General features: G+C 42.5%; 1 protein-coding gene across 1 annotated transcript in view; it reads right to left on the bottom strand.

Annotated features, from left to right (window-relative positions):
- THADA (THADA armadillo repeat containing) overlaps nucleotides 1–17115 on the bottom strand; it is a 445161-nt gene that overhangs the window by 406976 nt on the left and 21070 nt on the right. Inside the window, exons 11-14 of the mRNA XM_036750973.1 lie at nucleotides 15155–15846; nucleotides 11191–11345; nucleotides 4776–4931; nucleotides 1729–1851 (exon numbers count right to left, since the gene is read on the bottom strand). Of these exons, the coding sequence (XP_036606868.1) occupies nucleotides 1729–1851; nucleotides 4776–4931; nucleotides 11191–11345; nucleotides 15155–15846 (1126 nt within the window). The remainder of the gene's footprint in view (nucleotides 1–1728; nucleotides 1852–4775; nucleotides 4932–11190; nucleotides 11346–15154; nucleotides 15847–17115) is intronic.

The following is a 17115-nucleotide window of genomic DNA, read 5'->3' as shown; positions in this document are numbered from 1 at the left end:
GATGGTGAGTGTGTGGAAATCAGTCCCTTTATTAATGTGTCGGTCTGAAATGAGCTAACCGGTCTTGCCCCCAAACAGAAAAAAAAAAAAAGCTAAGAGTCTTTCTAAGCCAATTAAAATACCAGTCCTTGGGAGCTAAAAAAAAAAGTCTAAGGCTCACATACTTAACATCTTTGCCAAAAAAAAAAAAAGTCTATGTAGAATTTAGAACCCACTTCCTGAGACACAAAATGTTAACAAAACAATAAAGCAATGTAAGGCTATTTTTGAAACTTAACTGCAGCAGTAATCGTGATATTTATATTTTTGATAATTTAAATTTTATTTTTTATAATACATATGTTATATTTATTTGCTGATAATATATAGTGATATTTATGTAGTAATAACGGCACTGATCTAGTTCTTTGAGGTTTTTAAAGTGTACAAGGGCATTGTGAGGTGAGTACCACCATTGTTATTCCTACTTTGCTGATGGCTCAGAGAGATGAAGAAACTTGGCCACGGCCACATAGCTCGTGTCACAGGTGATCTGGGAACCAAGGCCATTGTGACTCCACGCCTAGCACCATGGCTCATCCTTATATAATACTTTAAGCCTCAAAACGTAGAAACTTTTAATAAATTAGAGGGACAAAGGAAGAGAACACAGATAGCTTCCCATTCAGGCAGGGGTTTCTTGACCCTGTAAAACATCAGTCATTTGGGGTGACTAAACTTCTCCATTGGCTGTTAGTTTCCTAGAGCAGTGAGTGAACCCTCTGTGTTACACTTAAAGAAAGGCATTGGACCAGTGACTTCACTGATAAAGGGAACTCCCTAGATGAGGAAACCCCCTCTACCAGTGAAAGCCAACCCACCTCTGTAACACAGAGCCTTAGACAGGTGCCTACAGCAGGGAGGGGTGAAGTGATTTGCCCAGAATCACACAGCCAGCATGTGTCAGAGGTGGGCCTTGAACCCATGCCTTCCTGACCTCCAGGATGACCCACTATCCACCACTCCATGATGCCCTTTTCCTCCCTATCACAGAGGGCTAAAAAAGAGGCAAGGATAGTATTATCTTCCCAAAAAGGATCAGATTCTTCCTGCCCACTGTTTTTTGGCCTTCCTCCTCTAGAGAGCTGGAAGCCTAAGATTCTGCTTAGCGCCACGACCACAAAACAGATCAGAGTTAGAATTTGAACTTAGGTCTCCTAAACACGAAGTCTGGCATTTTTTTTGAATAGTAAGCCCAAACTAAAGGGATCTGCCTAAAGTTTTCTGGAGTCATGTTTGACCTTTCCACTAGTCAGCATTCTAAGTCTTTAGCTACTAGTATCCAAACCCAGTGGCCTTGTAGTACTACAGAAAGATGGTGAGGTCTGGATCCGAAAACCTTGAGTTCAAATTCCAACTCTGCTATTTGCTATGTGCATTTATATTTTGGCCAATCCTTGTGCTCTTCTGGGAGTTACTTCATCTCTAAAAAGAGGGGCCTGGGCAAGATGGTTACCATCATCAGGAAAAGTCACATTAAGACATTTTTAGCACTTTAAGGTTTAAAAGGCACTTTTTCTCCAACCAGACCCATGAACTAGAAGCAGTGTAGAGGGAAGGGGAAATAAAAAAGCACAGAAAACCACCAGCCTCCAAGAGACTTCCATTTGTTTCCCTTTAATGCCTTGTTCCTATTTTTTCCTTTTTTTTCTTTAAAAAATTCTGATTTTCTAGAAATCTATTACCGACCTGATATTGCTGTAAAGTCTCAGAAGGATTCTTCTCAGTCAAATCATTCAAAGATTCTTGCTGGGATTTACTTTGTTCCATTTTATAAAGTACCTGAGAACTTTCCTGTATCCTGCTGAACAACTTTGGGAGAAAAAGAATAAAAATGAAATGGAGGAAGGATATAAAAGTACAAATGTCAGGATATAAGTAAAAACTTATCTAAGTGTAAAAAAAATTATGATTCTAGAACCCCTTTTAAACTGTGTTTCTTTTATGGAACACCTTACTATCAACGGCAATGTAAATTGTGTATGTGTGCAAGTGTGTGCATGTATGTGAGTAGGCACATATATGTATGTATGTGTAGATGTATACATATGTATATATATGCATATACGGGAGGGGTGTGAGTGTGCGTGCATGTATGTATGAGGGTGTTTGTGAGCAGATATGTGAGTGTGTGTCTTCTGGCCCTCCCACTGAGGGAACTCTCTATACCAATGTAGACCAGCAATTGTTCAGCACCTTAAGAATCTTACAGAGTTGCCCCAGGCACTGAGAGGTCAAGGATTCACCCAGTCAGACAGACATTATGTCATGCAAGTAGTACTAGAACCCAGGTTTTCGTGACTCTGAGACCAGTTCTTTAACCGCCGGCCCAGGCTGTAGCCCTCTAGGGAAACACAGAATAAACCCGGGGGGCTCTGGTTTGATCCTGAAGGAGTGTAAGTTCAATCAAGAGGAAGGTGGGAAGTTGGATGGCCTCCTACCGCCAGTCCGTGGGCTTGCGGCTAACACAACTACACCCCCGCCCCCAACCCACCCCTCTCCCATCCACGGCCTCTTGGGGCTATATAAGGGCACAGTAATAACCCGGGGGCAGTAATAACCTACTTAGATTCAGATAACCACAAAAGCTGCACAAGCAAAATTCCTCATGGCCTCCAATTACCCTAAACCAGCTTCCCCACTACTTCATGGCTATAGAAAGCACCCCTCAGCAGAGGGCTCCGAATTCTGGGACAATAGCCAGTGATTAGCCTCCCTATATTTGATATTTTTCAATGGGAAAGTGAGTAGTACAGGATGAGAAGACATGAATGGGTTGTAATTACATCATCATTCCCTTGGAACACATGGGATATTTGTAAAGCCCTTCACAACAACAATAGCATTTATGTAGTACCTACTGTGTGCTAAGCACTCACAAGTATTATTTCATCTGATCCCGACAACAACCTTGGGAGGTAGGAGCTGTTATCATCCCCATTTTACAGACGAGAAAACAGCCAAAGAGAAGTAAAATGACTTACCCAAGGTCACGCACCTAGTAAGTGGAGCCAGGTTTAAATTAGGTCTTCATTCATTCATTTATTCATTCATTCAATAAACACTAATTAAGCGCCTTCTACGTGCCAGGCCCTGCGCTAAGGTCTTCCTGAATGCAGGCCTAGCACTCTATCCACTGCCTCTGGGTGGCTAGTGCAGTGACATTTAATAGGTATATAACCTCCGCAAATCATTCTACTCCAGTTTAATTAATCCTCGTGCCCCCTGAGAGCCTCCCTTCCTCCCCCCACAGCCCCTCACACGATCTTGTTCAAATTTCCTGACTTCTGCTGAGGGCACCACTATGCTCTCAGGTCGGCCTCCTGGTGCCATCCTTTCCCTTCACTTTCCCTCACTCCACCCACCCAATCAGTTGCCAAGTCTTGGCATTCGCTTCCGCTCCCACCACAGCTCTCAGATCTCTGCCTTTCCCCTCACAGCCACCACTCCAGCTCTGAGCCTAATTGCTTCTTCTACAGATTACTGCCCACCTCAAGAGGCTTCCTTCCCTAATCTTTCCTCGCACGGCTGTCAAAAGAATGTGCCAAAAGCGCAGCTCTGTCTGCGCCACTGCCCTCACTCGATAAATTCCAGTGGCTCCCCATTATCTCCAGGATCAAATATAATTTCATCTTTATCTCACCCTTTGCAAAAATGTCTATTATTTGCATAAGTTTTATAATGCCCATAGTTATTAATATAGTAGTGCACATACACAAATCATGATAAGTATATATGTACACACACATATAGGAGGTTCATGCTCAAAAATGCTTTACCAGTAGGGTTGTGTGATCTCATTTGGGTGGACTGATATACACTAAAAAGTCTGGAAAACACTATGTGCCCACACTCTTTCAGGTCTCTGTGTATGCATAAATACTGAGGTATATTTACAGATTTTATATATGTGTGTATATATAAAAATACATAATACATTTAATAAAATACATATAAATATACATAATGTTGAAAACCTGAAAACAGATACCCACTCAAATAAAGTTCTCCTATTCTTGATATCAGCATTCTCTGGGAATTAAGCTTTACTCATCTCCGAATTGAGGGTTATGACACCAGTCTACCTTCAACCTCCCAAATGGGATAAAAAGAAAATAAAATATCTAATAATGATTGTTCCACAAAACACTTTGTGCTCTACAGGGTAAAAAAAATTCCATAAAAACACAAGGGTTTATGCCTATTTGTAGGGGGAGGAAAAGGAATAAGCATTGATATAACACCTACTATGTGCCAGGCACCACGCTAAGTGCTTTTTACAAATACTATTTCATTTGATCCTCATAACAACCCTGGTAGATGCTAGGATTTGTAAAAATCAACCCAACTATTCCTAAAAACTCAACAAAGATGTATATGGAAGGGGGGTGGGGGTGGTGTGATACCAACAAAATTGTTGAAAGCAAATCTGCTGGTAAATAATGATGACATTTTCCACTTTTAATTTTAATCTTGAAGCCCATATCATGCAAGCCTCTAATAAAGAGGCCTGAGAAGGAACTTCAAGCGTTCTGTCCCCAGCCTAGACTGTACCTGAGCCTGCCTTTCAAAAGGTACCCAGAGAAGGTGACCTTGTAACTTATCCATACTCTACCATTCCACTGGCAAATACCAGTAACACTCTCTGTGAGGAAATGCACCATGGTGATTTATGTCACGTGCCTGGCAAGGCCAGGCACATAGGGAGGTGGTTAATAAATGTACTTCAAGGCCACCTTTTGCAGGAGAGAACAGATCTGCTGTCTCATGCCAGGAGACTGACTATTCAGGTTGTACATAATAAAGAACTGAACCAGCTGCATCTCTTCCACAGAGACAATTTCAGTGCTGCGGTGACTTTCACAGAGCAAACCTAAAGCGTCAATTCGAACCTAAGAGAGGAAAAACAAGGGAAAAAAAACTTTTTAATTTTCTGATGAGATCCAGCAGGACGCAAATTTCCTTAAAACGCTAAAGGGAGATATGCCACTGGCACATGAGGATGATTTTTTAGTGTTTTCATCCCCTGCCTCCTTTTTATTGATTGTTTCAATATATCAGGCAGAAGCCCTGCATCGCTATAATCTTATCATAACAGGTCAGATAAAACAGCATAAAAGACTATAATCGCCAGTCAAGAATGTTCTACTGGGCATGCCTCACTGAGTCCTAACAACTCTTCCTTTGTGGCTTCTCTCCGATTCATCCCTTCTTTGGGACTTCCATTTCCCAAGTGTTCCTTGCTCCACACCTAGATTACCAGCTAGTCCCCAGTTTCTTGGCTCTCCTTTATTCTGGCCCATCACGCCAACAGAAACCAGGTCAATCTTCCTCAAACACTCTTTACAGTATGTCGATGCCATGCATAAGGGTTCTCTATTAATAGGGCTTTCAATCCATGGCATGACTTCACCCTTCCTTACTCAGCCCCTCCAATTATCTAAACAATCTCATCAGTCATTTCTATTGGACACTGCCCCTGCCCTCCAGCCAGGCCAGCCATGTCCACTGCCCCAACAAACACTATACCCTACCTCGAATATTTATTACTCATTCATATTTCTGTGCTTAAAACAGCCAAACAGCCAGCAACACCCTCTAAGCTCCATCTTTCATGGTCTGGGTCAAGACTCACTTCCTCCAAGAATCATTCCCTGGCTAGCTGACCCTGTCCTGACCACTATCTTATTCGGTGTTCCTCCAGCACTCACACGGTTTCTGTTTGTTCCTATATGCTTGAACTTAGATTATCTTATCATTTGTTCCCTAGCTGTTTCAGGTATGTTTGTCTTACCTTCCTAAATAAATTGGAAGCTAAGTGAAGATAGGGACGTCTTCTAAATTTACTCCAATTCAGTAACTATGTATTAAGCTGCTAAGATGCCTAAGGCACTGTGCTAGGTTCTGTGGGTACAACGATGAAAAATACCAGTCCCTGCCTCTAGGAGCTTATGATCTATTGGGAGGATGTGACCTCTACACAACTAAGTGAAATATAAAGGTACAATGTGACAGGGGCAGAGGAGGGATCCAAAATACATTGGGAAAAGTTGAGGAGGGAATATTCTCAGTTGGCACCTGGCCTGAGTCTAGAGGGAAGAGGAGGAGTCTAAGAGGCTGAGGTGAGGAGGGTGGGCATCCTTTTATTAAGGGGATTTGTTCTGTGAAGTTTGGATTCAGCCAAAGGGCCACACATGAGGACCTAGAGGGCCACATGTGGCCTCAAAGGCTGCACTCAAGGGACAGGGCTTGTACAAAGGTCATGGGAAACAGCTTGTAGTTCAGTTTGGCTGGAACACAGAGTGAATGAAAAGGAGTAATATGAAATAAAACTGCAAAGGAAGGTCAGAATCAGCTTAGAGTGGGCCTTGAAGGCTAGGCTAGGAGCTCCATATGTGATCCTGAAAGAAGGTTTGTTTTTGTTTTTGTTTTTGTTTTTTTAGCAGAAGCATGACCGGCTCATAAGTGAGTGATAGGAACATTGTTTAAGCGACTGTATGAAGGACAGGTTGGAAAAGAGAAATACTGGAGGCAAGTTAGGAGGCTATCACAGTGAAAGGTAATAAAGGCCTGAAGTAGGGCGGGGGTGGGCACGGCATGAGTAGAGAGAAAGAGAAGGATGTGAGAGTATCACAGATACACAGCTGCCAACACCTGGCCACCGCCTGGTTTGGGGTGTGGTGGTGGTGACGGGTAAGAAAGAGCAACGTCAGGGAGGGCTCTGAGGTTTAGACACTCAGTTCATCCCACATCCCATTCAGTTGATCCCAAAGTATCAGCTTTGCAGATGGCGGCATCATCGATAGAAGCAGGGAAGCTGGAAGGAAGGAAGATTTATGGGGAGGAAGATTCTGTTTTGGATGTGGTAAGTTGAGATGTGATAGAATATACTGGTGAAGATGACTGCTAGTCACTTGGAGTTGCTGGAGTCCCCCAGGCATATAACCCAGGAGCCATCCTCAACCCCTCACCCCATATGTCCGACCTCTCGCCATGTTCTGGCGATTTTGCCTTTGTAACTGACCTCCCATGCGCCCTCTTCTCTCTTCGGAGCCTGCCACCGCCTTGGTGCAGACTGTCCTCACCTCCCACCTGGACAACTGCCATTGCCTGCTGGTGGGTCTGCCTGCTTCAAGTCTCTCCCCTCCACTCCATCCTCCTCTGCCCGTCTGACCTCGTTACTCCTCCTAACATAAGCTCCAGAGGCTCCCTACTACCTCGAGGACCAAATATGAAATCGCTTATTTGTCTTGGTAATTTGACATTTCCAAACTTTCCAGTCTTCTTACACCTGACTCTCTTCCACGGACTCAATGTTCCAATAAGACTGGCCTCCCCACTGATATTACATCTTCCAACTCTGTGCCTTGTCTGTCCCCTGTGCCTGGAATTCTCTTCCTTCTCATCCTGGCTTCCTTGGCTTCCTTCGAGTCTCAACTAAAGTGGGAAAGTCCAGGGGCTTTTCCTTTTGGGGTCCAGATCCCAAAGACAGGGTCTTTTCCTTCTAGGGGTCCAGATCTCACCCTTATCATTGGTGCTGAGAGTACCTCTATTCTTTCCAGGACTGTGGCAATGAGGGGAAGGAGAGCTAGGAAACAATACTCAAGGCGAGGGCACCATCAAGGGAAAGGGTGGCTGCTGCTGTTGTTGATTTGTTTTGAGGAAGAAGAGAGACCTGATCATGAGTGTAGACAGTAAGAAGCAGCCAGCAAAAAGGAAGATACTAGAGAAGTGGCAGTGAGGGGGAGGAGGAAAAAGGAAGGGACAGAATCAAAGACACAAGCTAAAGGCTCGACTTGGCCAAAAGAAGGGTAAAGACACAGAGAGGCAGGAAGGCAGAGAACTGAGGGAGCGCACTGAAAGACAGCCTCCATCTTCTCAGGACACTGGGAGGCAGGGTCACCCCTGCAGAGAGGGCAAGAGCCAGAGGGCTCGTCCACGGAGGGTTTGGGAGCAAACTCTTTAAGGAATGTGATGACAGAGCTAGTTGGAGGGTAACAAAAAGGACTGCCTCATGTCAGTGAGGACCCTGCACAGGTCTGATCACAGCTCTCAGCAGCCCAGGAGAAGAGAAGGCGGACGGATGATGGGACTGAACCAACATCAAGAATGAACAACAGAAGGAGAAGGGAACAGGGTAGAAGACAATGGTATCCACTTCCTGGCCCGTGGCAGGGGACTACAGCACAAGGCTCTCCACAAGTTACCAACAAAATAAACGGCGGGGGAGGGGGGTGGTGGTGATGGAGCCAAATGGCAGCTGTAAAGCAGGGACCTGCCTAGGGCTCTCCCCCATCACCCTCCAAACACCTATAAAAAATGGCTCTGAACAAATTCTAGAACTGCAGAACCCACAAAATAGCAGAGGGAAGCAGGGCTCCAGCCCAGGACAGCCTGGATGGTCACTGGGTAAGGAGCTGGGAGCAGAGCGGAGCCCAGCATGGGCTGCGCCTGGACCAACCAGACCAGGAGCTGGGTGGAACAGGTCCTAGCGCCCTGAATCAGTGAGCTGTGGCAGTTACCAGACTTCTCAACGCACAAACACCAAAGACAACAGAGAAGGTTAGTGGGAAAAAACTGCAGGGACAGAGTGAAAGCAGTTGTGCAGTTCAGCCACCGCCCCGGGGGCAACAGAGGTGGTGCAGCTACAGAACTACAGCTGCAGTTCTTCCAGCCCCAGGCCCACTTGGTGGGAGGAATTAAGTGGCAGATCTGAGCGGGAGTGCAGAGAGTGCTCAGATCTGAGTTACTGTCCGGGCTGGTGGTTCTTGGGGAAGGTGGGGCGCTGGTATGGCTGAGTTTGGTGTGCAGAAATAACTCTGAAAACAACTGTGCAACCCCTCAAGCTCAGGACAAAGTACTCTGTACTTTACAAGCAGTCATACCCTGATGAAAAACTCAAGGGTCAAGGAGTTGGCTGGGAACAAGGCCAGGCAGCGAAAACGGGCTCAGATTCAGACTCAGACTTTGGAATCTTTCTTTGCTGACAAAGAAGACTAAAACATACAGCCAGAAGAAACCAACAAAGTCAAAGAGCCTACATCAAAAGCCTCCAAGAAAAATATGAACTGGTCTCAGGCCATGGAAAAACTCGAAAAGAATTTGGAAAAGCAAGTTAGAGAAGCAGAGGAAAAATTGGGAAGAGAAATGAGAGTGAGGCAAGAAAATCATGAAAAACAAGTCAATGACTGGCTAAAGGAGACCCAACAAAATACTGAAGAAAATAACATCTTAAAAAATAGACTAACCCAAATGGCAAAAGAGCTCCAAAAAGTCAATGAGGAGAAGAATACCTTGAAAGGCAGAATTAGCCAAATGGAAAAGGAGGTCCAAAAGACCACTGAAGAAAATACTACCTTAAAAATTAGATTGGAGCAAGTGGAAGCTAGTGACTTCATGAGAAATCAAGATATTATAAAACACAACCAAAGGAATGAAAAAATGGAAGACAATGTGAAATATCTCACTGGAAAAACTACTGTCCTGGAAAATAGACCCAGGAGAGATAATTTAAAAATCATTGGACTACCTGAAAGCCATGATCAAAAAAAGAGCCTAGATATCATCTTTTAAGAAATTATCAAGGAGAACTGCCCTCATATTCTAGAGCCAGAGGGTAAAATAGAAATTGAAAGAATCCACCAATCACCTCCTGAAAAAGATCCCAAAAAGAAAACTCCAAGGAACATTGTTGCCAAATTCCAGAGCTCCCAGATCAAGGAGAAAATACTGCAAGCAGCCAGAAAGAAACCATTTGAGTATTGTGGAAACACAATCAGGATAACACAAGATCTAGCAGCTTCTACATTATGAGATCGAAGGGCTTGGAATATGATGTTCTAGAGGTCAATGGAGCTAGGATTAAAACCAAGAATCACCTACCCAGCAAAACTGAGTATCATGCTGCAAGGCAAAATATTGACTTTCAATAAAACAAAGGACTTTCAAGCTTTCTCAGTGAAAAGACCAGAGTTAAATAGAAAATGTGACTTTCAAACACAAGAATCAAGAGAAGCATGAAAAGGTAAACAAGAAAGAGAAATCATAAGGGACTTACTAAAGTTGAACTGTTTTGTTTACATTCCTACATGGAAAGATGATGTGTATAATTCATGAGACCGCAGTATTAGGGTAGCTGAAGGGAATATACATATATATATATATATATATATATATATATATATATATATATATATATATAGAGAGAGAGAGAGAGAGAGAGAGAGAGAGAGAGAGAGAAAGAGACAGAGGGCACAGGGTGAGTTGAATAGGAAGGAATGATATCTAAAAAAATAAAATCAAATTAAGGGATGAGAGAGGAATATATTGAGAGAGGGAGAAAGGGAGAGATAGAATGGGGTAAATTATCTCACATAAAAATGGCAAGAAAAAGCAGTTCTGTAGGAAGGCAAGAGGGGGCAGGTGAGGGGGAATGAGTGAATCTTGCTCTCACTGGATTTGACCTGAGGAGGGAATAACACACACACTCAGTTGGGTATCTTACCCCACAGGAAAGAAGGAGGAAGGAGATAAAAAAAGGGGGGATGATAGAAGGGAGGGCAGATGGGGGAGGAGATAATCAAAAGCAAACACTTTCAAAAAGGGACAGGGTCAAGGGAGAAAATTCAATAAAGGGAGATAGGATAGGAAGGAGCAAAATATAGTTAGTCTTTCACAACATGAATATTGTGGAAGGGTTTTACATAAGGACACACATGTGGCCTATGTGGAATTAATTGCTTGCCTTCTTAGGGAAGGTGGGTGGGGAGAGAAGAGGGGAGAAAATTTGGAACTCAAAGTTTTAAAAGCAGATGTTCAAAAAAAAAACAGTTTTTGCATGCAACTAGGAAATAAGATATACAGGCAATGGGGCATAGAAATATATCTTGCCCTACAAGATAGTAAGCGAAAAGGGCATGGGGGGGAGTGGGGTGACAGAAGGGAGGGCTGACTGGGGAATGGGGCAATCAAAAGATATGCCATCTTGGAGTGGGGGGGAGGGTAGAAATGGGGAGAAAATTTGTAATTCAAACTCTTGTGAAAATCAATGCTGAAAACTAAAAATATTAAAATAAATAAATAATGATTTAAAAAAAAAAAAAAGAAAGAAATGGAGGGATGATTTGTAACTTCTATAATTTATTTACTTACCTGGAAATGCTGATGAACTAAACCTTGCTTTATTTTGGCACTGGACACAAGGCTACTCCACGTAACATGAGACACAGACTGCAGATGTCCATGAGCCCTGGCTGTCCTCAGACAGGCCATCAGAGCTCCCAGGGAACCTCTGCTGTGGCAGGACCCTAGGGACAAGATGGGGAAAAGCTGTAATCCCAGATAACACAATAAAGACAACTTAACACTGCATTACTGTGTCATGAAGTGACAGTGGCAATTTTAAATAATCACATTGCCTATTTTCCCAACCATATCATAGGTAAAAAAAAACTACTTCAGCAGCATAAAGAAATGACATTTTCTAACAAGAATAACTTACTAAAAAGACAAAGGTTATCTCAACTGGCCACACCTCAAAACTTCACTGTTATGTGTATGCCACTTCTCCTTCCCATCTTGCTCTCAGTCAATGAGAGAGCCTTCTAACTTACTGAGAAGAACACCACCCTTCAGTGGGCCCCTCTTGTCTGCCTCAAAGCTCTTGGTAGCTTTCACCCATCTTGTCCTCAGGGAGGTCCTCGCTTCTGTCCCCTCCCAAGACCTCGTTCCATCAATCATCCCATCTCTCTGGCATCTTCAAAACTTCTTTTTCCACTGGCTCGTTTCCTTCTGCCTCCAAACATGCTCAGGTCTTCCCTATCCTAAAAATGCTGCCCTCTGATCCTGCCATCTCATTCCTTTCCTCCCGTCACTGCCAAACTTCTCAAGAGAGCTGTCCACCATCGCTGCTGCCTCCTTTCTCTTCATTCCCTTGAAATAAGGCTTCAGTCTCTACTTCATTTAGTTTAAAATATTTTTATTATGAACTCATTTAGCTTTACATAAAAAAAACCTTACTGAATGTGACATTGATAACAATTATAAGAAATTCCCTCAAAGTCAAAAGATCATAGAACTTAGGACTAAAAAGGGCCTTGTGAATCACCGGTTGTAAAATATTAGCACTAGAAAGGTAATTTAGCATCGGAAAGAATGTTAGAAATCATGGAGTTTTATATTTAATCCTCTCTTATGGTCTGCTGTGTACATGGTGATTTTTTTTTCTTTTCTCATTTTCTAAGTGTAAAATAAAAAAATTTACCAAAAAAAGATATTATGAAGTCAGTATGGTACAGAAGAAAGCGAATTGATTCTGAAGTCAGAGTACCTGGGTTAAAATTACATCCCCAGTGCCAACAACCTGCGTGACCTTGGATAAGTCAATTATGTCCCAACTGTGTCCTCAGTCTCCTCATTTTAAAGACAGAAGGTGCAACTAGATGACCACTGAGGCCCCTTGCAGCTCCAGATCTTATAAACCTACTATGACCTGTTCCAAGGCCCAATAAGGAAACTGAGGACCAGAGAGCTTCCCTGACTTGCTCAAGATCACAAAGGCACTGAAGGGGCAGAACGGGGATTCAAATCCAGGTCCTGATCCCAAAACCTAGTCTTTCCACTGCACCCTTTCATTTTACAAATGAAGAAACTATAGGGCATGCCACCCATTCCCCCTCCCCACTCCAGACCAAAAAATGGCTTTGGGGCCTTTTGCAAATCCTAAACCTAAAATCTCACCTAAAATCTAGCCACCTCTGCAACTGCTTCAAATCAATACAATTGCACCTGGTGACCTCAAGAAGGTAAATGACTTGGCCAAGGTCACACAATATTTAACAAGCAGAAGAGCAGGGTCCTCTGACACAAATCCAACGTTAATTTCTCTGTATAGTTACATACATACATGAGCAACCTGTTTTAAATTTTGGGTTGTCATCAGTGCATAGGCCATTCTTGGGGCTGGGCTTTTTCACTTAGCATTACTTCATCAGTCTCTTTACATCTGTTTCTCTTATCAGCGCTACGGCACACCGCTGCTGATGTATCAGTTTGCTCAGTTGTTCCCTAACCCTTGAGCATTCAGCGTTTTTTATTCTACTTTGCAAAAACCTCTTTTTTTTTCCTTTTTAATTGCTTCTTTGGGGCATCTATTCCAAATAGTGGATTACAGCGTCAAAGAGGGAGGGACACAATCAGTTTTATTATCATAAATCAAAAAGTAGTTGAAAAACTGAGAACAGAACATCAGAAGATAATCAGAGAGGGAAAGTTTGGGCCCGAATACAACTCTGAGTGGACCAAGGAAGTCAAATGTAACTATCTACAAAAACAGCAGCTGAAGGGCCAGGGAAGCGCATGAAAACGGGTGAAAGAGGAGAATTAGAACTTGCAATCTCCTAGGGGAAGGGAGCAGAAAATATGAGACCTACACTTTGTAAGGATTTCATCTAACAGAAGCCATAGCCATTCATACTCAAAAGACCTAGTTATTTCTTGGGATGTTGTAACAGGCTGGACAGCCACCCTTTACAGGAAGGCCGGGAAAGGTCTCTGTCCCTCCATACATCTCAGGACAGCATTACAAACCAACTCTAATAACTTCTGAAGACCACTCGAAAAGAGAGAAATAATTTCTTTTATCCATAAATCCACATGAAATTTACTCAGTCAGCTACAGATAAATATAGGCAATGCTTTATTTACCTAGCATCATCAGGAAGTTGTTCACATAAGTAAATTTTTCAGATAACTGTTTAGTTCCTTCTCTTTCTAAAACATGTAAAACACTAAACAGAGTACACTGAACATGATTGAATGAGGTCTTCCACCTTCCCTCCCTTTGCTCCTGCCTTCCCTCTAAGAACACTTACCATTTGCACTGTATTTGTTGTCTAGGTACGTAATTGTTTGCATGTTGTCTCTTCCATTAGAATGTAAGCTCCTCAAAGGCTGGGGCCATGTTTTTGCCTTTTTATAAATTCCCAACAATTAAGACAGTGCCTCGTACATAGCAGGAGTTTAACAAATGCTTACTAACTCACTAACTTTTCTTAAATCTTAAAAACCATCAGTATAAATTGGAGCAGCTAGCAGGCACACTGGATAAAGTGCCAGATCTAGAGTCAAGAAAACATCTTCCTGAGTTCAGATCTGGCCTCAGACACTGACTAGCTGTGTGACCCTGCTTGCCTCAGTTCTTCATCTGTAAAATGAGCTGGAGAAGGAAATGGCAAGCCATCCAATATCTCCTCCAAGAAACGACCAAATGGAGTCAAGAAGTATTGGACACAACTAAAAAAGGACTGAACCACAACATTTATATAAATTAGAAATACCGTAATGTGCTCAGGAGCTGAGATGTGCAAAGTTGTTTGTTCATCTCTTGCCTCTGTACCCCAAAAGCCATAGACTGCTGTGCTTTCTGAGGCCCTGTGTCTGTATTATAAGGTGTTCGGTCTGTTTGTAAGGTGCTTGGGAGGAGAAGAAGAGAGAGCACTGAGCCTGAAGTCTGGAAGGCTGAAGTTCTTACACTGTAACGGGGCAGACGACACGCAAACAATTATGTACAAACACATGACTACAATGCAAATGCCACGTATTCTTAGAGGGAAGGCAAGAGCAGTAGGAAGGATGGAGAAAGACCTGATGAAATTATGTTCAATATACTCTGTTTAAGAAGGTAGGGAATCATCTTGCACATTTTAGAAAGAGAGGAAACTAAAGAGTTATCTGAAAATTTGAGTTATATGCACTACTTCCTCCCCAATGATGCAGTTAAATAAGGCATTGCTGATATTTATTTGCAGCTGCCTTTATGTAGATTTCTTCTGGGTCCATGGCCTCAATCACTTGCTAGCTGTGTGAACCTGGGCAAGTCACTTAACTTCTGTCTGCCTTGGTTTCCTCAATTGTAAGATGAGGATAACAACAGCACCGACTTCCCAGGTTCATTGTGAGGATTGAATGAGATAAGACTTGTAAAGTCCGTAGCACGGTGCCTGGCACATAGTAGACCTAATAAATGCTTCCTTCCTTCCTATCTGCCCTTTCCTCCTCATTCATAATTGAGCTTTCTTTCAGAGAGCAACAAACTACAAAAACCAGATTTTCTTACCTGTGTTAATGTTGGTAGAAGTCTGAAGGATCTTTACCATGTAACTGAGGCTTTCAGGACTGCATTTCAACAGCTTTGGCAAATAATAATCAATTACGTAAGCTGTTTGGTCCAGGCTCCCTTCACGCAGTACGAGGAGTAGAGGAGAAACCCACGTCTCATGCCACTGATCAATCCAAGGGCTACAAAGAGACTTGGATTTCAAACGATTCTTGTGATTCTTAAACATGGTTTCTAGGAGGTCGCTTGCATAAGGGGCCAGCGACTGATCGCCCATCACCTCCAGGATCTGAGAAGGGATCGTTTTATTCACTGCTAAAATATTTTCAATCCCTACACAGTCTACCAGGCAGCTGAGGCAGGTGTATTTTCCCTTAACGTGCCATTCCAACCTCAACAGGCTCTCAATAAGCCTCAAGAAGAAAGGATCAGAGCCACAGTCAGACCCTTTCACGGTGCACTGGTGTATCTCGAGAAGATTTCTGAAGACTGTTTTTGTCTGGTGTCTCACAGCATCCAAGGGATGTTCCCAGTGGGTGTAGACGTACTCCAGAAGCTTCCCAATTGTGTCGGAATTCCCATTCAGACTGCTCTTTAGACTCAAAGAACTCGATTCAAAGATATCCAAGGCTGAATCAGTCCACATCACCAAAATTCTAGACAGAAACATTTCTGAGCTTGATTCCTTGAGCCTAAAGGAAAACAAGTTACATTAGTGATAAAAGTTTGCTGTTAAATAACTCCAAGCTTCTATTATGACTTTTATGACGATCTAAAATGATGAACTACAAATGAAAAAATGCAACAGTACATGGGAAAAATAATCTAAATAAGCCCAAAAGAGATTTCCTTTTTTAATACATTCATTACTTCAAAAATGTGGTTGTTTTTTCTTCTTCACTCCATTTGGGGTTTTCTCAGCAGAGATACTGGAGTGGTTTGCCATTTCCTTCTCCAGCTCATTTTACAGATGAGGACACTGAGGCAAACAGGGTTAAGTGACTTGTCCAGGATCACACAGCTAGAAAGTGTCTGAGGCTAGATTTTAATCAAGAAGAGGAGTCTTCCTGATTCCAAGCCCAGTGCTGTATCCGGTATACTGCTTAGCTGCCCTATTTTTAAAATTAATTTGTAATAATTTTAAATGTTCTTTCTGACATAAAAGTCTGCAGTTTGTTCTGGAGGATAATCACATACTCCCAAAATGAAACTTCTAAAGCAGAACTAGAAGGTGAAGTTAAAAATAAGACCTAGAACATTACATTTTCATATTTTATCTCTAAGATGGTTGATGACAGACTGAATCTTTGGCTTGTCATTTTAACATGCCATCACTTTCCACCTAAAAGGTAACAAAGCCTGGAAATGAAAGAGCCCTGGAAACTGCACTGCCAAGATTTTCTCATTAAAAACAAAGACTATATGAAATTCTAAATCTAGAAACAGAAAATATAATTTTACTGTTAAAAACATAAGAAGTGAAGCCTAAACATTTATAAATGATTTTAGATATTTTTATCAGAGACCGTCGTGGTGTTGAGGTGGTCCTAGACTCTCAAAGGCGCAAGGGGCCCCCGTGCTTGGCAACTGAATGGATACTAAAATGAATAAGTTGGGTCCCAGACTAAACAGGACAGTGAAAATGGGCTACACTGCCTTCAGAAAAGTGCAAATCTCCTTTAATTGTCTCAAACTTCTCCCAGAAACAAGGGTCCATCTTTTTAATACCAATAGTCAACTGGTGCTATTATATGGCTACAAGTCAGGTAAATCTACAGTCACTGAAGAATGAAAAATGATTATCACTCAGAGGACAGGGAGACAGGCATGTGCATATGGCAGGCGTGAACAGGTTACCATGTATAACAAATCAGGAACTCTCAAGTAGGAACGAAGCAGAGGATGTCATCAAAGAAACACATGCTCAAAAAAAGGAGGATAGCCACATTGACAAAAGCAGT

Source organism: Trichosurus vulpecula, chromosome 3, assembly GCF_011100635.1.
Source record: "Trichosurus vulpecula isolate mTriVul1 chromosome 3, mTriVul1.pri, whole genome shotgun sequence".
Lineage (NCBI taxonomy): Eukaryota > Metazoa > Chordata > Mammalia > Diprotodontia > Phalangeridae > Trichosurus > Trichosurus vulpecula.
This window is presented reverse-complemented; position numbering and strand designations above follow the sequence as displayed.